Source organism: Pseudophryne corroboree, chromosome 1, assembly GCF_028390025.1.
Source record: "Pseudophryne corroboree isolate aPseCor3 chromosome 1, aPseCor3.hap2, whole genome shotgun sequence".
Classification (NCBI taxonomy): Eukaryota; Metazoa; Chordata; class Amphibia; order Anura; family Myobatrachidae; genus Pseudophryne; species Pseudophryne corroboree.
Genome location: NC_086444.1, coordinates 992143903 through 992166189, shown reverse-complemented (window position 1 = coordinate 992166189; position 22287 = coordinate 992143903). Strand labels below are relative to the sequence as shown.

Below are 22287 nucleotides of genomic sequence, written 5' to 3'. Positions count from 1 at the left end.
GCAATGTTATATCAACAGTCTAGACCAGGGGTTCTCAAACTCGGTCCTCAGGACCCCACACAGTGCATGTTTTGCAGGTAACCCAGCAGGTGCACAGGTGTATTAATTACTCACTGACACATTTTAAAAGGTCCACAGGTGGAGCTAATTGTTTCACTTGTGATTCTGTGAGGAGACCTGCAAAACATGCACCGTATGGGGTCCTGAGGACCGAGTTTGAGAACCTGTGGTCTAGACCAGTGGTTCTCAAACTCGGTCCTCAGGACCCCACACGGTGCATGTTTTGCAGGTAACCCAGCAAGTGCACAGGTGTATTAATTACTCAGTCACATTTTAAAAGGTCCACAGGTAGAGCTAATTATGTCACTTGTGATTCTGTGAGGAGACCTGCAAAACATGCACTGTGTGGGGTCCTGAGGACCGAGTTTGAGACCATGTGGTCTAGACAATTACTGGTTAATTTTGTAGACATAAAATAGCTACATTTATATTGTCAAAAAATTATGATTGAATCAATAATTGTATTCATAAGATTAAAAGGTAAAAACACCCTTGGCTTATTGGCGTGAGCTGTAGATTTTATTAATTGCATTTAATATAATGAAATACATCACCACGACAAAAAATTCACACTCAACAAGCTTTAAAATAAAAATTAGATTTAATAGTTGCTGGTCTTTCCAGCAATTTAATTTGTGTCACAAATTTGCAAGACAAATGGACACTGTGATTAATATGTTTACATCGAGCACTGATCCTGTCACACTGCAGAAAACATTTCATTTATAGAATATCTCTTTAAATGTAACCAGCATTGACTTTTCTGTGATACTTTTAGAATTCTCACTTCCATGCATTTACTAGATTTGAATAAGAAAGTATTGTGTTAAATGTAGGAGGATTTTACAATTACTCAAAAGGTGTGATGTCAGACATATGGCTGAATTAAAGGAAACCTATCAATTCACTGGGAACATTTGTTGCCTCATGCCTCAGTGATGTCATTACTTCCTAGTGACTTTATAGCTACATTTTCCCCAAATATTGGTTCTGGTCATAACATTTCTTTCTTCCCTAACTGTAGATGATAGGCACACTAACAATACAGGACAAACTGTGGCTCTTGTGCACACTAGTGACTAGTCCAACTTTATACTATTTTGTTAGCATGTCTCTTGATGTTGGTTACAACAGTCTATGGGCGGGATGTACTAACCTCTCCCGCTGCGGTATTAGGATTATCTCTGCGCTCCCGGTGTTTACTCCTCGTTAGCCGTTTTGCGGCACTCCCCAACGCTCCCTGTAGTTTCTGCATCACACTAGCCATCACTGCGGTCTGCCTAATCATCGTCGCGGCCACTGATCCCTCCACAGCGGTTGTTCAGCGCTGCGCTCCCCTGTCAGTGAGTCGCGCATGCGCAGTAGTCGCAGTAGTAGGAAGAAGAGACTACTGCGCATGCGCAACTCCCTGACTGGGGAAGCGCAGTGCTGAACAACCTCTACAGTGGGATCAGTGGCCACGGCGGTGATTAGGTGGACCGCAGTTACGGCTAGTGTGACATGGAAACTACAGGGAGCGTTGGGGAGCGCCGGCCAGCAGGAGGAAAACAGCTAACGAGGAGTAAACACCAGGAGCGCAGAGATAACCCTAATACCGCAGCGGGAGAGGCTAGTACACCCCGCCCTATACCAGTTGATCTTAAACTGTGTGCTGTGGCACCCAGGGGTGCTTTGGGACACTTGCAGGGGTGCTTTGGAACGTGGTCCAAGACCAATTCATATTATTTATGGTCAATGTGATAGGCAAAACCATAACTTGTAGCTGCCAATCATAACATATGTTAAGTGAATCTTATCCCTCAACACATAACTGAGCCCAAGGATTGCATACAGTATAAACACAATTTACTTTATTAAAAAAAAAAACCCTCTAAATTTCTCAGTAAGACACGTTTGGCCTAGGGGTGCTGTGACAAAAAATTCTGTGGTGCCGTGATTCAAAAAAGTTTTGGAACGTCTTGTCTATACTAATATAGTCAGGGCTGGATAAACTATTGTAAAAATAAGGAGGCACATCTTGGGAGAGCCAGCAGGATGTTTTTAGGTGCAAGATAAGACTTGCATCTCATGACAGCCATAGATATGGGCTTATTTTAAGAAAGTTTGATGCAAAAAATAAATAAATTGACTATACTTTAGGTTACCTACATGGGTGCTGGAACGGGTGGGGGTGCGGGGGAATAAAAGGTGCAGCTCTAACCTATGTTAAAAGTAGATGTGCGCCTTAACGTTGTATTTTTCTTCTAATACACTATTATCTGCATTTCCCATAGTGTCCTCTATGCTGCTTTTTACATAAAATGTGTAAAAGATATTTATGTCATCAGGTAGGTGGTGTAACGGCTAATTTCAGCTGCCCTTGAGAGGGCGAAATTCAGTGATTTAGGTGCGTCAAAATAAATGTATATCTTGGCCCTCCCCAACCAAAAAGGTGATGGCGCCCCTTGTTACCTACAGTATATGTGTCCGTATTCTCCAACACTACATGATAGATTGTAAGCTCGCAAGAGCAGGGCCTTCTCCCCTCTTGTGCCTTGCTTTCTCTTACTTACACGACCTACTCCATACTCCCTTTCATGGCACCTAACCCCTGGTTTTCCGTACTTGTCCTATATTGTCTTAAACTGTAAAGGCCAGTACTCACGGCCCGATTTGGGAGAGATGTGTGCTGATCGAACCGCTCAGCGCACATCTCTCCCGCCGCTCAGCACAGAGCGATGTGTGCTGAGCGTGCAGGGAGAGACGCTCATTTCACCCAGCGGGTGAAGTGAGCGACCTGCTAGATTGGCCTGCATGCGGGGCTGCGCATCGCTATCGCTGTGGGGGGTACACACTGAGTGATCACTGCTTAAAATCTAAGCAATCTAGCCAGATTGCTTAGATTTCAAGCAGCGATCGCTCCGTGAGTACCCCCCTTTAGTGCTGTTTTCTTGTTTTGCTCATTTGGTTATGTATACTGTAATGGGCGCTGCGGATCCCTTGTGGCACCATATAAATAAAGGATAATAATAATAATACTCACTGTAATGATGTATGCTCATAGATCACACCCGCTGGAAATAAAAGTATTAATTTCCAGTCAACATGATCCACAGAACGAAGATCAAATAGCACACAATATCAGCGGAAGTAAGTAGAGACATACAAAATAAGCCTTATCCATTGCATGCAAAACAGTGAAGTCACCATTTTGTGGACTATGGGGGTCATTCATAGTTGATCGCTAGCTGAAAATGTTCGCTGCGCAGCAATGATGCAAAAAAAAGGCACTTCTGCGCATGCAAATTTGGTGGAAAAGGGGTATAACAGGGGTTATAAGCCTACTTGGGAAAAGTGGTTTAATCTAAAAAAATGCACTGTGAATCAGTTAAATTGTACATAAAAACAAACAAACCCCAAGACCTTATTACTACAGCAAATATATAAACTCTAGAAAGTGCTACTCCGAGGTTGCAGCAGCAGGGACTGAGCAGTCTTGTAGGTAATATAGAAGACATTCTTCCCACAGACACCCTATGGATATACACTTACATGCTGCCAGGATCAGCTTCTTTGATAACTAGCTATGCTGAATTACTCTAATGCTATTAAATTTTATTAAAACCCCATCAAGGGAAAAAATCAAATCACTTATTAAGCTCTACAATTATTGTAAAGCGAGCAGTTTAAATGAGAGGAAAAGATAATGACATTACTGTCTTAACTTAAAGAAATTCTCAACGGTGCTATCCTGAGATATTCTGTTGGCCTGAAATTTATGTTAATTGAATTCATCCGTAATTAGTTATTACCCGCTGAGCACAAAAAGAGCAAACAAAAACCCTGTTTTCTAAAACAATTCGTTCTTAAGGACAAAGATTTTTAATTGGGGTTTGGTATTATGTAGCAAGCAAATTTTAAAACAAAAAGTTAGCATACCAAAATACAGTACCAACATAATACCACTAGGGCAAACAGTAGGGTAAAGAACATAGGGGCAGATGTATTAATCTGGAGAAGGCATAAGGAAGTGATAAACCAGTGATATGTGCAAAGTGATAAAGGCACCAGCCAATCAGCTCCAATATGTAAATTAACAGTTAGGATCTGATTGGCTGGTGCCTTTATCACCTTGCACAGATCACTGGTTTATCACTTCCTTATGCCTTCTCCAGGTTAATACATCTGCCCCAGAAGATGAAAATAGTCACTTTTACAATGAATATTTAATAGCTTTGTAAAACTACAGAGATGCTTAGGGCTATTTCACACGCAGCGGTTTTGACCGGACGGCAAGAAGCCATCCTTTTTTTCCCCCGTGCATGTTTTTTTTATTTTTTTATTGAGTTTTGCTGCATATGGGGGGTGCCGGGTTGCAGATGGAAATATCCACTGAAAGGTCCGGCGGCCGTGCCGTCTTTGTAGGCAGAGAACTGTGTGTGTCAATGGGATCTTTCACACACACCAGTTTTTTAGCTGTCGCCGCTGCTGCTGCGCATGTGCACAGCATTACACACGGCTCAAGGCCATTGTGTGTGAAAGACCCTGCCGGATGGCAAAAAGCCGGACAAAGTTTGTATGGAACAGCCCTAAGGCTCAAAATAAAGTGAAAGAAAAGAACAAAAAACAGACCACACATAAAAATGTGCTATATGAGAAATGGAAGCAATACAGGATTGGCCGCTTTTTATGGCTGTTTACATTTCATAGGCACACAATCTCTCAGTGCAAACAGGAGGTGTATGTGCCTGCAGAGCAGACGTGCTGATGAATATGAGGAGAACAGGGTTCATCATCCTATTCAGTGAAATGTTTGGTCAAGTCCCCAGTGGTGACTACGTCTGTAAACAAAGTGTATTGATAGGGCTAGAGGTTAAGAAAAAAGACAAAAAAAAGTGCCTACAACTTCACAAGCAGATCAAACTGTAGGTAAAACATGGACCTTTGCAAAAATAGGATTTTAATACCTACCGGTAAATCCTTTTCTCCTAGTCCGTAGAGGATGCTGGGGACTCCAAAAGGACCATGGGGTATAGACGGATCCGCAGGAGACATGGGCACACTAAAAAGACTTTTACTGGGTGTGAACTGGCTCCTCCCTCTATGCCCCTCCCCCAGACCTCAGTTATATGAACTGTGCCCAGGAGAGACGGACATTTCGAGGAAAGGATTTTTGTTAAACTAAGGGCGAGAAACATACCAGCCCACACCACAAACATACCGTACAACCGGAGTGGCAAGAAACCAGATAACAGTATTAACTAACAGCAGCAACAAGCTGAATATAACCGATACACAAACCTCGTGTAACCAAAAATAACCAGTATCAATACAACTGCAAGGAACAGTCCGCACAGGGACGGGCGCCCAGCATCCTCTACGGACTAGGAGAAAAGGATTTACTGGTAGGTATTAAAATCCTATTTTCTCTTACGTCCTAGAGGATGCTGGGGACTCCAAAAAGGACCATGGGGTCTATACCAAAGCTCCAGACCGGGCGGGAGAGTGCGGACGACTCTGCAGCACCGATTGAGCAAACATGAGGTCCTCATCAGCCAGGGTATCAAACTTGTAGAACTTAGCAAAAGTGTTTGAACCCGACCAAGTAGCTGCTCGGCAAAGTTGAAGTGCCGAGACCCCTTGGGCAGCCGCCCAAGATGAGCCCACCTTCCTGGTAGAATGGGCCTTTACTGACTTCGGCAACGGCAGCCCAGCCGAAGAATGAGCTTTCTGAATCGTATTACAAATCCAGCGTGCAATAGTTTGCTTAGAAGCAGGATTTCCAATCTTGTTGGAAGCATACAGGACAAACAGAGCCTCTGTCTTCCTAGTAAGAGCCGTTCTGGCGACATAAATTTTCAAAGCTCTTACAACATCAAGAGATTTTGGGGCCGCCACAGCATCCGTAGCCACCGGTACCACAATAGGTTGGTTTATGTGAAACGAAGAAACCACCTTCGACAGAAATTGTTGACGAGTCCTCAATTCCGCTCTATCCGAATGAAAAATCAAATATGGGCTCTTGTGAGATCAAGCCGCCAACTCAGGCTATCGTCTGGCAGACGCCAAAGCCAAAAGCATGACCACTTTCCAAGTGAGAAACTTTAACTCAACCTTACGCAAAGGTTCAAACCAGTAAGACATAAGAAACTGCAACACCACTTCAAGATCCCACGGCGCCACGGGTGGCACAAATGGAGGATGGATATGCAGCACTCCCTTCACGAAAGGAAGGACGGCCAATTCTTTTTGAAAGAAAATAGATAAAGCCGAAATCTGCACTTTGATGGAACCCAATTTCAGGCCTGCATCCACGCCTGCCTGCAAAAAATGGAGGAAACAACTCAAGTGAAACTCCTCCGCAGGAGCTGCTTTGGTTTCACACCACGACACATACTTTCTCCAAATACGGTGATAATGTTTTGCCGTAACCTCCTTCCTAGCTTTAAGGAGAGTGGGGATGACCTCCCCGGGAATACCTTTCCGAGCTAGGTTCTGGCGCTCAACTTCCACGCCGTCAAACGCAGCCGCGGTAAGTCCGGAAACACGCATGGCCCCTGCAGTAACCGGTCCTCTCTTATAGAAAGCGGCAAAGGATCTTCTACAGCAATTCCTGAAGATCCGGATACCGGGACTTCCGTGGCCAATCTGGAACGACGAGTATTGCCTGAACCCTTGTTTGTCGTACGATCCTCAGCACCCTTGGAATGAGAGGAAGCGGAGGGAACACATACACAGACTGAAACACCCACGGAGTTACCAGGGCGTCCACTGCACTGGCTTGGGGGTCCCTTGACCTGGAACAATACCTCGGAAGCTTCTTGTTGAGGCGAGACGCCATCATGTCTATCAGAGGAATTCCCCAACGCCTCGTCACTTCTGTAAATACCTCTTGATGTAGAGCCCACTCTCCCGGATGGAGATCGTGTCTGCTGAGGAAGTCTGCTTCCCAGTTGTCCACGCCCGGGAGGAAGACTGCTGACAGAGCGCTCACGTGCTGTTCCGCCCAACGAAGAATTCTTGTGGCCTCCGCCATTGCCGCCCTGCTCCTTGTTCCAGCTTGGCAGTTTACATACGCCACCGCAGTTATGTTGTCCGACTGAACCAGGACAGGGAGACCCTGAAGAAGGTTCTTCGCTTGCAGGAGGCCGTTGTAAATGGCTCTTAACTCGAGAACATTTATGTGGAGACAAGATTCCTGGCTTGACCACTTTCCCTGGAAACTTCCTCCTTGCGTGACTGCGCCCCAGCCTCAGAGACTTGCATCTGTGGTCAGCAGGACCCAGTTCTGGATTCCGAATCGGCGTCCCTCTAGAAGGTGAGAACCTTGCAGCCACCACAGGAGAGAATTCCTGGCACTGGACGATAGACTTATTTTCCGGTGCATGTGCAGGTGAGACCCGGACCATTTGTTCAGCAGATCCCACTGAAACACCCAGGCACGAAACCTGCCAAACGGAATGGCTTCGTAAGCCGCAACCATCTTCCCTAGCACTCAAGTGCATTGATGAATCGACACACTTGTCGGCCTCAGAAGCTCCCTGACCATGGTCTGGATTTCCAGAGCTTTGTCCTCCGGAAGAAACACTCTCTGTATCTCCGTGTCTAGGACCATGCCCAGGAAGGGCAGCCGAGTGGACGGGATCAACTGAGACTTTGGCAAATTTAGAATCCAACCGTGATGTCGCAGAACCGACAGGGAGAGATCCACACTTCTTAACAACTGTTCCTTTGACCTCGCCTTTATCAGGAGATCGTCCAAGTACGGGATAATTGTGACCCCTTGCTTGCGAAGGAGAACCATCATTTCCGCCATTACCTTGGTGAACACCCTCGGGGCCGTGGAAAGCCCAAACGGCAACGCCTGAAATTGGTAATGACAATCCTGCACCGCAAACCTCAGGAATGCCTGATGAGGAGGGTATATCGGGACATGTAAGTAAGCATCCTTTATGTCGACTGACGCCATAAAATCCCCCCCTTCGAGGCTGGAGATCACAGCTCGAAGAGACTCCATCTTGAACTTGAAAATTTTTAAGTATGGATTGAGGGATTTCAGGCTCAGAATCGGTCTGACCGAGCCGTCCGGCTTCGGTACGACAAAGAGGCTCGAATAGAACCCTTCCCCCCGTTGGGACGGGAGAACAGGCACAACGACCCTCTGTTGACACAGCTTTTGTATTGCAGCATTTACCACTTCTCTTTTTGGAAGAGAAACTGGCAAGGCCGACACGAAAAAGCGGCGGGGGGACATCTCCTGAAACTCCAGTTTGTACCCTTGGGACACTACGTCTAAGACCCAAGGATCCAGGGCCGATTGAAACCAGACCTGACTGAAGAATCGGAGACGGCCCCCCACCGGCACGGACTCCTACAGGGGAGCCTCAGCATCATGCGGTAGATTTGGTAAAGGCAGGGGAGGACTTTTGGTCCTGGGAGCCTGACACGGTGGGCGACTTCTTTCCCCTTCCTCTACCCTTTGAAGCGAGGAAGGACGAGCCCTTTCCTTTTTTGTATTTATTAGGCCAAAAGGACTGCATCTGATGATGGGGTGCCTTTTTCTGTTGTGTGGGAACATAAGGAAGAAAAGATGACTTACCCGCAGTAGCGGTAGACACCAGGTCAGCAAGGCTGTCACCAAACAAGACACTACCTTTAAAAGGGAGAGCTTCCATATTCTTCTTGGAGTCGGCATCAGCATTCCATTGATGAATCCACAGCGCCCTCCTGGCCGAGACCGCCATGGCATTGGCTCTTGATCCCAAGAGGCCAACATCCCTCGCCGCATCTTTTAGGTAATCTGCAGTGTCCTTGATATAACCAAGAGTCAAAAGAATGTTATCCTTATCAAGGGTATCTATATCAGAAGCCAAATTATCAGCCCACTTAGCAATAGCACTACTCACCCATACCGACGCCACAGCAGGTCTGAGCAATGCACCAGTATTAACGAAAATGGACTTCAATGTCGTCTCCAGCTTGCGATCCACTGGATCCTTGAGAGCAGCCGTGTCAGGAGACGGAAGCGCCACCTTCTTGGACAATCGTGATAGAGCCTTGTCCACATTGGGAGACGACTCCCATTTGTCCCTGTCGTCAGAGGGGAAAGGATATGCCATCAAAATTCTCTTGGGAATCTGCCACCTTTTGTCAGGCGACTCCCAAGCCTTTTCACGACGCGCATTCATTTCATGAGAGGGGGGAAACTTCACCTCAGGCCTTTTCCCTTTAAATAAGCAAACCCTTGTGTCAGGAACAGCAGGTTCCTCAGAGATATGTAAAACATCTTTGATAGCTACAATCATGTACTGAATACTCCTAACAACCCTCAGATGTAAGGAAGCCTCATTGAAATCGACATCGGAATCAGAGTCCGTGTCGGTATCTGTATCTGCCATCTGGGTAAATGAACGCTTTTGTGACCCTGAGGGGGGCTGTACCTGAGATAAAGCTTCCTCCATGGATTTTCTCCATGTTTGTGTCCGAGAATCAGATTTATCCAGCCTCTTAGACAATAAAGCCACATTTGCATTCAGTGTACTCAGCATATTTACCCAATCAGCAGTCAGCTGTGCCAACAGAGTCATTCCCAAATCCCTCTCTGCGCCCCCCAGTAACAACCTCCGGGGAGGAACACTCAGCCTCAGACATGTCGACATGTAGTACCGACACACCGGCCAAAACCAAGGGGACAGACCCACAGGGAAGCCTGTAGAGAGAAACACAGAGGGAGTATGCCAGCTCACACCCTAGCGCCCATATACTACAAGAAAATAATATATGTGTCTAGCGCTGCAATATATTATAAAAAGCACCAAAATTCATGTGCCCCCCCCCCCCCCTTCCCGGCGCGCTGTAGTCCCGCTCAATTTAAAAAAATTTATACTGGCGGGGGTATGGGATTCGGTGCCCGGGCACCGAATCTACGTTCTGCCAGTCCAGTGAGCCTCAGTAACTGCTGCCCAGGGCGCTCCCCCCCAGCGCCCTGCACCCAGCGAGTGCCGTTGGTAAAGTGTGTGGGAGCATGGAGCGCAGCGCGACCGCTGCGCTGTACCGTTACTGAAGTCTTCTGCCGTCTGAAGTCTTCGGTTCTTCTAATACTCACCCGGCTTCTGTCTTCTGTGAGGAGGGTGACGGCGAAGCTCTGGGAACAAGCAGCTAGGCGAACCAAGTGATTGAACCCTCTGGAGCTAATGGTGTCCAGTAGCCTAAGAAGCAGAGCCTTTAACTAAGAAGAAGTAGGTCTGACTTCTCTCCCCTCAGTCCCACGATGCAGGGAGCCTGTAGCCAGCAGGTCTCCCTGAAAATAAAAAACCTAACAAAAGTCTTTCCAGAGAAACTCAGTAGAGCTCCCCTAGTGTGTGTCCAGTCACTCCTGGGCACAAAGTCTAACTGAGGTCTGGGGGAGGGGAATAGAGGGCGGAGCCAGTTCACACCCAGTAAAAGTCTTTTTAGTGTGCCCATGTCTCCTGCGGATCAGTCTATACCCCATGGTCCTTTTGGAGTCTCCAGCATCCTCTAGGTCGTAAGAGAAAATAAAAAATACTAACAAATGCTTAAAAATCTCCAAAATCCCCCTACAATCAACAAGCGTACCCTTCCGCATAACCTAGTCTCGAGGCCCCTTTCCCAACCCGCTGTCTCATGCCTTTGCCATCTCTGCCTCGCTTACTTCCTGCCATCAGGCCACCTTCAGCTTGCGTGTGCCTCATGTCACTCCCTCGCTCCTCCCCCTAGATCTTAAGTTCATTGGAGCAGGGCCTTCTTCCCTCCTCTCCTCACAGCCCTCTTCTTTCACACTTCAGTTACAGCTTTTCCCTACTCAGTGACTGTCTATACCTGCATCTCCTCTCGCCCATTATTGTTTCTCTCTTCCAATGGCTGCCCGCCCCTAGTAGTACGCCCATTACTCCTTTGCTTCCTTACATGTCAGCTGTAGTATGTACTGTGAATTGTGGTGCTAATTGTTACCTGAGCTCTGTTTTTGTTTTTCTGTATCTGTAATGTTAAGCTCTGTGTACCCTGTATTGATCTAATGTACGGCACTGCAAACCACCTGTGAAGCCTTATAAATAAAATGTATTATTATTAATAATAATAATAATAGAAACAAACTTAAAGGTGAACATTGGAGGGAAACTAACTAGCGCCATCTGAGAAACTAGATAAAGTCCCCTTACAAGAATATTTATAGATAGCCATCCTTACTATTTATATCGGACAAATAAAAACATGAATAAATATAGAATTAGTGTATTTTATGCTGACAAAACCTCGTACAGCACATTCCCTAGGCCTAGTGTCCCTGTTGTTGTCACATAGAAAAACTGACCCAAATGGTTGTTGTAAAAGCACTCCAGCACTGTTTACTTCCAGCAAAGTATAAGCATGCACATTTCTGCTCCGAGCTGATAACACAATGCAGTACAGCAGTAATAGGCGCGCCATTAGTCCATAAAATATCCTGCACAATTACATGCCCAGTTTACGAATAACAATGACTTTAACTTGGTGTGGTCACTGTGACATATTCACTGCTTACTGTAGTTTTTATTTGCCTACTGCGATTCCAGAATTTCCCCAAAAATATACTGTATAGCTTCATCTTTCTGCTCACAAGGAAGCAAAAAATATGTTAGCACTTTCATCAGCACATACAGTAAAAAGCCACTTTGGCCTTGCACGGTGGTAATAAGTTGTTCTTGGATAGCTTGCAGCCCAGGTGACTAGTGTTGTGGGCGGATCTGTAAATAAATGTTTGAACACAAGCAAAATTTCACTTGTGCACACTAATCTCATCCCAATAGCTGGCGCTATATAAATAAATGATCATTTAATAATATTAATAATAATCATACACATTTCTTGGTGGTTATGTGAAAAGTGGGGAGACCATTATGGAACGCTAGGAATAAGATTTAAGCATCAAGCTTAAAACATGCTAAATTACACTTTTTAGCAACACACCACATCACAGTGTAGTTGATATCACACGGCATAATGTCTGTATGTAAGAAATTATTAATAAAATAATTTACAATAATAAAAAAATAAAACTCACATAAATAATATTTCTGCAATACACACCTAGATACTCTTTTGCGCTTTTAATAAACAAATGGAAAGTGCGCAAAGAACAGGAGATTAGTCAAAAGTTACCATTTGCTTAGCAGTGTTTCACATTTTACAAAGCACATATATTAAATACATAAACACATAAATAAAATACATAACACACCATCAGTGTTCTAGGTTATACTGGTAAAAATGAAACACATGAAAAGTGTACAGAAAACGCACACATAGGTTTTACCCATTTGCCAAACCAGTATATATGTGATAGAGCCCTCAGTTTCCCCATTAAACACACAATAGGATGCCTTCCCTTAGGCAATAACCAGTTCTCTTTCTGCCATAGAGCCACAGAGCTGATGAACACGTGCTCAGGACGGACACCAGCTGAGAGTGAAGATCTTCAATCATGTGTCATTGTGCCTCTGTCTCCACAGTACTTCAGCTATTTGTGGCTATGTAATGGGCATTCAATATAGCTCATTAAAGTCAATGAGAAAAGAAAGCAATATATTGACATACGTCTTCATGAGGACAGGTAATGGCAGAAAATAAGAAAGTTTATGTAATCTGAGCAGCTGGGAGCTCAGTAATATGCCATGCTGATGAGTGGTATAGAGGCAATGGGTTAGAAGTACTTACCAAGAAACTCCCAAATGCAGAATTGAATATAGCAGCAGCCTACAGAAAACACAAGAAGACGACAGGTCAGGTATCAATGTGTATAATATCTACAAACAGGAGTGCAATAATACATACTACTGGCAATTTTTTAAAATCTGTACTAGTATCTTTGACCCATCATTCACTGGGTCGCTAGCTATTGTGGCCACCTTATAGCATCTTCCCTTTTGAGCGTCTCTAGACCCACAGCCTGAAGACCACCCTGTGTCTCTTTAATCTCTGTCCCCACAAACTCTCTGTATCATGTCACCTCCCATCTCTGTCCCACAACTTTTCCCATCTCCCTCTCTCTGATCTCTGCTCCCTCTCACCATTGGGTGTGAGACATTGTCAGTGCGGGCATGTGGGAAGCTGTGCCTTTCCCTCACCTATTCATCCTTCAGCCAACCCAGGCCTCCATCTGTTTATTTCACTTATCCCACCACCCCCTCTCTTTCTCACATCTGCCTCCCTCCACACAACCTTTCTTTTATCTCTGTCCCCCATCCCGACTTAACCTGTCCCTGTCCGCCTCCCCCCTCATCTCTGTTCATCTGGAAGGGGGTGGGGGGGGACATCAGTGCATACAGGGGCACTGCAATTTCTCAGACTTCAGGCACTGACAGTGTTGGCTGGGGAAAAGTGAAACGGTGGCTCTGTCTAGCAGCCAGCCAGTGAGAGCTATGAGAGAAGGGAGGGGGCAGGGTCTTACAAAAAATAAGATTTTAAACCTACCGGTAAATCTTTTTCTCCTAGTCCGTAGAGGATGCTGGGGACTCCATAAGGACCATGGGGTATAGACGGGCTCCGCAGGAGACATGGGCACTATAAAGAACTTTAGAATGGGTGTGCACTGGCTCCTCCCTCTATGCCCCTCCTCCAGTACTCAGTTAGAGAAACTGTGCCCAGAGGAGATGGACAATACGAGGAAAGGGCAAGATTCATACCAGCCCACACCATCCACACCGTATAACCTGGAATATACGCAACCAGTTAACAGTATGAACAAAACAGTATCAGCTAAAGACTGATCTCAACTGTAACATAACCCTTATGTAAGCAACAACTATATACAAGCCTTGCAGAAATATGTCCGCAGTGGGACGGGTGCCCAGCATCCTCTACGGACTAGGAGAAAAAGATTTATCTGTTTTTCTCTTATGTCCTAGAGGATGCTGGGGACTCCGTAAGGACCATGGGGTTTATACCAAAGCTCCAGACCGGGCGGGCGAGTGCGGACGACTCTGCAGCACCGACTGAGCAAACGCAAGGTCCTCATCAGCCAGGGTATCAAACTTATAGAAAGTTTGAACCCGACCAGGTAGCTGCTCGGCAAAGCTGTAAAGCCGAGACGCCTCGGGCAGCCGCCCAAGAAGAGGCCACCTTCTTAGTGGAATGGGCCTTTACCGAATTTGGTAACGGCAATCCTGCCATAGAATGAGCCTGCTGAATCGTGTTACAGATCCAGCGAGCAATAGTCTGCTTCGAAGCAGGAGCGCCAACTTTGTTGGCTGCATACAGGACAAACAGTGCTTCTGTTTTCCTAACCCGAGCCGTCCTGGCTACATAGATTTTTAAGGCCCTGACTACATCCAGGGACTTGGAATCCTCCAAGTCACCCGTAGCCACAGGCACCACAATAGGTTGGTTCATATGAAATGAAGAAACCACCTTAGGCAAAAATTGAGGACGAGTCCTCAACTCTGCTCTATCCACATGGAAAGTCAAATAGGGGCTCTTGTGAGACAAGGCCCCCAATTCGGACACCCGCCTTGCAGATGCCATGGCCAACAACATGACCACCTTCCAAGTGAGAAATTTCAATTCAACCGTTTGAAGAGGTTCAAACCAGTGAGACTTCAGAAACCGTAACACCACGTTAAGGTCCCAAGGTGCCACTGGGGGCACAAAAGGAGGCTGGATGTGCAGCACTCCCTTTACAAAAGTCTGGACTTCTGGGAGAGAAGCCAATTCCTTCTGAAAGAAAATAGACAGGGCCGAAATCTGTACCTTAATGGAGCCTAATTTTAGGCCCATATCCACTCCTGTCTATAGAAAGTGGAGAAAAACGGCCCAGATGGAAATCTGCCGTAGTAGCATTCCTGGCTTCACACCAAGAAACATACTCCCTCCAGATACGGTGATAATGTTTTGCCGTCACCTCCTTCCTAGCCTTTATCAGAGTAGGGATGACTTCCTCCGCAATACCTTTCCCAGCTAGGATTCGGTGTTCAACCGCCATGCCGTCAAACATAAAAGCGGTAAGTCTTGGAACACGCAGGGCCCCTGTTGTAACAGGTCCTCCCTGAGAGGAAGAGGCCATGGATCTTCTGTGAGCATCTCCTGAAGATCTGAATACCAGGCCCTTCGAGGCCAATCTGGAACAATGAGTATTGTTTTCACTCTTTTTTGTCTTATGATTCTCAATATTTTTGAGATGAGAGGAAGAGGGGGGAACACATAGACCGACTGAAACACCCAAGGTGTCACCAGGGCGTCCACCGCTACTGCCTGAGGGTCTCTTGACCTGGCACAATACCTCCGAAGCTTCTTGTTGAGGCGTGATGCCATCATGTCTATGTGAGGAATTCCCCAAAGACTTGTTATCTCTGTAAAAACTTCTTGATGAAGTCCCCACTCTCCTGGATGGAGATCGTATCTGCTGAGGAAGTCTGCTTCCCAGTTGTCCACTCCCGGAATGAAGACCGCTGACAGAGTGCTTACATGATTTTCCGCCCAGCGAAGAATCCTGGTGGCTTCCGCCATTGCCACTCTGCTCCTTGTCCTGCCTTGGCGGTTTACATGAGCCACGGCTGTGACGTTGTCCGATTGAATCAGAACCGGTAGGTCGCGAAGAAGATTCTCCGCTTGTCGTAGGCCGTTGTATATGGCCCTCAATTCCAGTACGTTGATGTGTAGACAAGCCTCCTGGCTTGACCATAGCCCTTGAAAATTTCTTCCTTGTGTGACTGCTCCCCATCCTCGGAGGCTCGCGTCCGTGGTCACCAGAACCCAGTCTTGAATGCCAAACCTGCGACCCTCTAGAAAGTGAGCACTTTGCAGCCACCACAAGAGAGACACCCTGGCCCTGGGGGACAGGCTTATCTTTTGATGTATTAGTAGATGGGAACCGGACCACTTGTCCAGGAGGTCCCACTGAAATGTCCTTGCCGAAGGGGATGGCCTCGTAGGCTCCCACCATTTTCCCCAGAACTCGAGTGCATTGATGAACAGACACTCTTTTTGGTTTTAGCAAGTCTCTGACCATGTTTTGGAGGTCCTGGGCTTTTTCCATCGGGAGAAAAACCCTCTTCTGTTCAGTGTCCAGAATCATGCCTAGGAATGATAGTCGAGTCGTTGGAATCAATTGTGACTTTGACAGATTGAGAATCCAACAGTGTTGTTGTAGCACTCTCAGGGAGAGCGACACGCTCTTCTGCAATTGATCTCTCGATCTTGCTTTTATCAGGAGATCGTCCAAGTATGGGATAATTGTGACTCCCTGCCTGCGCAGGAGCACCATCATCTCCGCCATTACCTTGGTGAAAATCCTCGGGGCCGTGGAAAGCCCAAACGGCAACGTCTGAAACTGGTAATGGCAGTCCTGTACAGCAAATCTCAGGTACGCCTGATGAGGAGGATATATGGGGACATGATGGGGACATCCTTTATGTCGAGTGACACCATAAAATCCCCCCCTTCCAGACTGGAGATCACAGCCCGGAGCGATTCCATCTTGAATTTGAACTTTTTCAAGTACAGGTTTAGGGATTTTAGATTTAAAATGGGTCTGACCAAGCCATCCGGCTTCGGGACCACGAACAGGGTCGAATAGTACCCTTTCCCCTGTTGGACTAGGGGAACCTTGACAATCACCTGCTGTTGACACAGCTTTTGAATTGCAGCTAACACTACTTCCCTCTCTGGGGAAGAAGCTGGCAAGCCCGACTTGAAAAATCGGCGAGGGGGCACCTCTTCGAATTCCAGTTTGTATCCTTGGGATACAATATCCATCGCCCAAGGATCCACGTCTGACAGAACCCAGACCTGGCTGAAGAGTCGAAGACGTGCCCCCACCGGTGCGGACTCCCTCAGTGGAGCCCCAGCGTCATGCGGTGGATTTAGTAAAAGCCGGGGAGGACTTCTGCTCCTGGGAACTAGTCGAAGCAGGTGTTCTCTTCCCTCTACCCTTACCTCTGGCGAGGAAGGATGAGCCCCGACCTCTTCTGGACTTATGCGACCGAAAGGACTGCATCTGATATTGTGTCGTTTTCTTTTGCTGTGGGGGAACAAAAGGCAAAAAAGTAGATTTACCCGCGGTAGCTGTGGCAACCAGGTCCGCGAGACCTTCCCCAAATAAAACTTCACCTTTGTATGGTAAAACCTCCATATGCTTCTTTGAATCGGCATCACCCGTCCATTGGCGGGTCCACAGGGCTCGCCTAGCAGAAATCGCCATGGCATTGGCTCTCGAACCTAGCAGCCCAACATCTCTTTGAGCATCTCTCATATATAAGACTGCGTCTTTAATGTGACCTAAGGTCAATAAAATGGTATCACTGTCTAGGGTATCAAGGTCAGCTGACAAGGTATCTGTCCAAGCTGCAACTGCGCTACATACCCATGCCGATGCTATTGCCGGTCTGAGTAAAGCACCCGTATGCGTATAAATAGATTTTAAGGTATTTTCCTGTCTGCGATCAGCAGGATCCTTGAGGGTTGCCGTGTCAGGAGACGGTAGCGCCACCTTCTTGGACAGGCGCGTTAAAGCCTTGTCCACCCTGGGTGAGGATTCCCAGCGTACCCTGTCCTGTGCTGGGAAAGGATACGCCAAAAGAATCCTCTTGGGAATCTGCAGTTTTTTGTCTGGAGTTTCCCAAGCTTTTTCAAATAACTCATTCAGCTCATGAGGCTGGGGAAAGGTTACCTCAGGTTTCTTTTCCTTATACATGCGCACCCTCGTGTCAGGGACAGAGGGGTCCTCTGTTATATGCAAAACATCTTTTATTGCAATAATCATATAATGAATACTTTTGGCCACTCTTGGGTGTAACCTCGCATCATCGTAGTCGACACTGGAGTAAGAATCCGTGTCGGTATCAGTGTCTGCTATTTGGGATAGGGGATGCTTTTGAAACCCTAAAGGGCCCTGTGACACAGTCCATTCCGTGGATTGACTCCCTGCCTTTTCCCTGGACTCTGCTTTGTCCATTCTCTTATGTAAGTTCACATTTGCATTTAAAACATTCCACATGTCCACCCAATCATGAGTCGGCGTTGCAGACGGAGACACCACAATCATCTGCTCCACCTCCTCCTTAGATGAGCCTTCCGCTTCAGACATGCCGACACACGCGTACCGACACCCCCACACACACAGGGATATATCTATAAGGAGACAGTTCCCCACCAAGGCCCTTAGGAGAGACAGAGAGAGAGTATGCCAGCACACACCCAGCGCCAACTGACACTGGAAATAGAATTCCCAGATAATAGCGCTTTTATATATAAAAAATCGTGTAATACACTCACTGCGCCTTACAATTGCCCCCCCCCCCCTCTTTTCAGCCCTGTGTCACCATGTTCAGCAGGGGAGAGTCCGGGGAGCCAGCTTCTCTGCAGTGCTCTGTGGAGAAAATGGCGCTGGTTAGTGCTGAGGGACCAAGCTCCGCCCCCTCCAGCGGCGGGCTTCGGTCCCGCTCAATTTTATAAAACTGGCGGGGGATTTATACCCTTACTGCCACTGCAGCCTATATCCATATTGCCAGACTTAAAGGTTTATATTGCTGCCCAGGGCGCCCCCCCTGCACCCATCAGTGCCTGGTAGTGTGTGTAATGTGTGGATCTGAAGTCTTCTGCTGCCTTAGAAGTCTTCTTTTCTTCTTATACTCACCCGGCTTCAATCTTCCGGCTCTGTGAGGAGGACGGCGGTGCGGCTCTGGGACGAACGGCAGGGGGAGACCTGCGTTCCGACTCCCTCTGGAGCTAATGGTGTCCAGTAGCCTAAGAAGCAGAGACTATCATTTAAGTAGGTCTGATTCTCTCTCCTCAGTCCCACAATGCAGGTAGCCTGTTGCCAGCAGAGCTCCCTGAAAATAAAAAACCTAACAAAATTCTTTTTCCACAGAAACTCAGGAGAGCTCCCCTGTAGTGCACCCAATCTCCTCTGGGCACAGGATCCAACTGAGGTCTGGAGGAGGGGCATAGAGGGAGGAGCCAGTGCACACCCATTCTTTATAGTGCCCATGAGCCCGTCTATACCCCATGGTCCTTATGGAGTCCCCAGCATCCTCTAGGACGTAAGAGAAATGATATAATACATATACACACACACACACACACACACACACACAAGTATACAACACTATATATATATATATATATATATACATACACATACATATACACACAAACAGTTTATATATCATGTAGTTGACATTTAATACACACTCTGATGTCAGTACCACATAATTTTTACAGAATGAATCACACAATGAGAGAGAGCAGTTTTCACAGGGTATCTGTGGCTGGATTGTCCTGTATCTGCATTGTGGCATCAAATGGTCTATGCAGAGTTACAGGTTTGCTGATGGATCTGTGCAGTGAATATAGAGCAAGTACAACTGTTGATAAACTCCAAGGACAGTCCCAGATTTGGATGCATGTACCTTCAGTGGAGACTAGGATGGCTAATCCCGGGATCAGGATCGGCGGGATCCCGGGATTAAGGCCAAAAATCACCTGGGATTCAATCCTGGGATTGGAAGCTCCAATACCGGGGATTGCGGCATCAGGCGGCTCTTGGTGTTTTTAATGCCGGGTAGCATTGAGAGTCCTCAGGAGGCTCAGGCGCTGACCGGCTCCCTCGGCGCAACGCGACGTGAAGTCAGAGGTCACGGTGCGCAGTCAGCCGCTCGTCACCCGCCGCTGAGCCCAAAGGAAGTGGGCCCACCAGCCCGCCACCTTAGTATGGTGCGTTATGTGTGCAGTGCGGGGCGGGGGGGGACACACAGGAAAAAAGCCAATACCGGGCTTGTCCATTTTTCAATCCTGATACCTGGGATTGAAAAAATAGCCCGGGATTGGCCACCCTAGTGCAGACCAACTGCACAATAACAATTCCTAAATTTTTGGCATGCTAGATGCTATTGTTACCACCTTATTTTTGGATGCTAAGCATGGCAAAAACACAAACAAATGAAGACTAACAGGGATATTCAATTTGGCCCGAAGAGACATCGGGAGTAAAAACCCCCGATGTTTCTTTGGCTGCTGCGGTAGGAGCTATTTAATTAGCTCGACCGGTAACAAGTCCTTTTACACCCGTAAACACACAGGTTCAGTGAAACCTGTGTGTTTTCGGGTGAAATAGCCCCGTTTTCGGATGAAAACGGGACTGTTATCGGGCATTTTGCTTCGCTTGCTGGAGGCAGGTGAAGCAAAACCCCCGATAAGCCGCGGCACGCGCCAGCTTATCGGGACCAATTAAATAACCCCCGGCGGCGAGACTTATCACCCGCCAGCTTCGGGCCAAATTGAATATCCCGGAAAAGGAAAAATAAAAAAGCATACGAAAAAGAAGCACAGGAATTAGTAAACACATCTAAGAATTGCAGCTTGGCTGATATTGGTGTTTGGGAGGAACTGCTGCGGCTGGGCATGTGCCGCAGTTCCACTTTGGTTATCTTGTATGCACTGTGCGCAGAGAGCTCTGCTACTAATAGATTTATATACTTTTCTATGCAATTTATGAGTATCCCTTATTGCTTATGGGTGCATCTAGTTACTGTATGGAGTCCCAGCTTCTAAACTGTAATGATTACATACGCTGGAATCATTGACAGTAATAGTTGTGAACAGTAAGTGGTATGTGACTTTAGCAAGTGACCTGAAGTTCAGCATCACATATACTTTCTATAGGTCTTTAAAATTATAAATTATAAATTGACCTACTGCATAAGTATACAGATAGATAGATAGATAGATAGATAGATAGATAGATAGATAGATAGATAGATAGGTAGATAGGTAGATAGGTAGATAGGTAGATAGGTAGATAGATATAGTTTCTAGTACCACTTACACATACAGAAGCTTTTGCATGACGATGCTCGCTAGAGGGATGTTTAATTAAACATAATTATCTCATAAACGCTGGAATATGTGGTATTTATGTTTTTGGAGATTGAAATAAATATCTCCTTCTCCAGTGACAGTTGCAGCACAAGCCAAAATTCAAACAGGGGAGCCAAACCAGATGCCAGTGAGTCCCGGACAGCAATGTCTTGCAGTGTTTGGGGTGGCAGTTGATGCGGCTCCCCTATTTGAATTGTAGACTGCGCTGCAACTGCCACTGGTGAGGAGATATTTATCTCCATCTCCAGATAACATACAGTAAATACCACATTTTACACCTTTTATGAGATAATTATGTTTTATTAAATATCCCAGTTTGTGTGTTCCTAGCAGCCGGAGAGCCACAGGTAGCTTATCCCTGTATTCGTGAAACTACAGAGCAACACAAGCGCAACGGAATATGCTGCGCTATATAAGAAACGGTTAATAAATAAATAAATAAATAAACACAAGACAGATGTTTTTCAGTGTATTCTGGAGACCTGAAAATAAACTCTCTCTGTTTCTTTGGACTATTAAATATTTTCCAGTTACGACAAGTGTCAGAAAACTTACAATGCAAGCTGTTTCTCAGAAATTACATTGCTTTTGGCCATTACCCAAAGCAGCACTGCTAAGCAGGGTGTTACATCAGTAATTTATACAATCTCATGTTCTGCATTGGGGTTAGTACTAATTCTTCAGGATTAAGTACTTCCTAAAAATACCAGAAGAGGGCAACATAAAGTAAAGGCCATTGCATGCAAGATTCTGCATCACATATTTGTTACCAGTACCTAGAAAGTTTTGTTTAAACAAAATTGGTAACATTACCCACAATCAAACAATACCTTATTCCACATTAGGAAAACATACATTCATGTAACAAACAATAAGAAAAATTGTAGAAATATGAAGGATTTTACACAAGCACATCAAAGAAAAGTTCATTCCAACATATTAGAAGAACACCATAGATAGAATCAGTAAACAATTTTCTTTTAAATAATGTAATAACACACATAATCAAACAATATCATTGCCTAAATAAAGCATTCTGTGTATAAGTAGCTATACTGTGTTTGGGCATAGAATAATGTAAAATGTACTCAACAGCATAAGATTAAGGTGCAGATTTATCAGAAGCAAAAAAATAAAAACACTATTGTCGCCCAGGATTAATGTAAGTACTGTAAGTCCCAATGACAATGTAACTGTATCATAAATAGAGTTTTCTATAGATTTTCTCGATACCTCCGATTACTCTCGTAATAGCACTGCCATCGCCTACAGCAGGTCTGGCAACCTGTGGCTCTCCAGCTGCTGAGGAACTACACATCCCAGCATGCAGTCACATTTTTAGCATTTCTTAATAGCAAAAATGTGGCCGAGCATGCT

General features: G+C 46.0%; 1 protein-coding gene across 1 annotated transcript in view; it reads right to left on the bottom strand.

The window, feature by feature from the left end:
- Positions 1-22287, bottom strand: part of SLC10A7 (solute carrier family 10 member 7) — a 384092-nt gene that overhangs the window by 170592 nt on the left and 191213 nt on the right. Inside the window, exon 5 of the mRNA XM_063920592.1 lies at positions 12754-12792. Coding sequence (XP_063776662.1) covers positions 12754-12792 — 39 coding nt within the window. The remainder of the gene's footprint in view (positions 1-12753; positions 12793-22287) is intronic.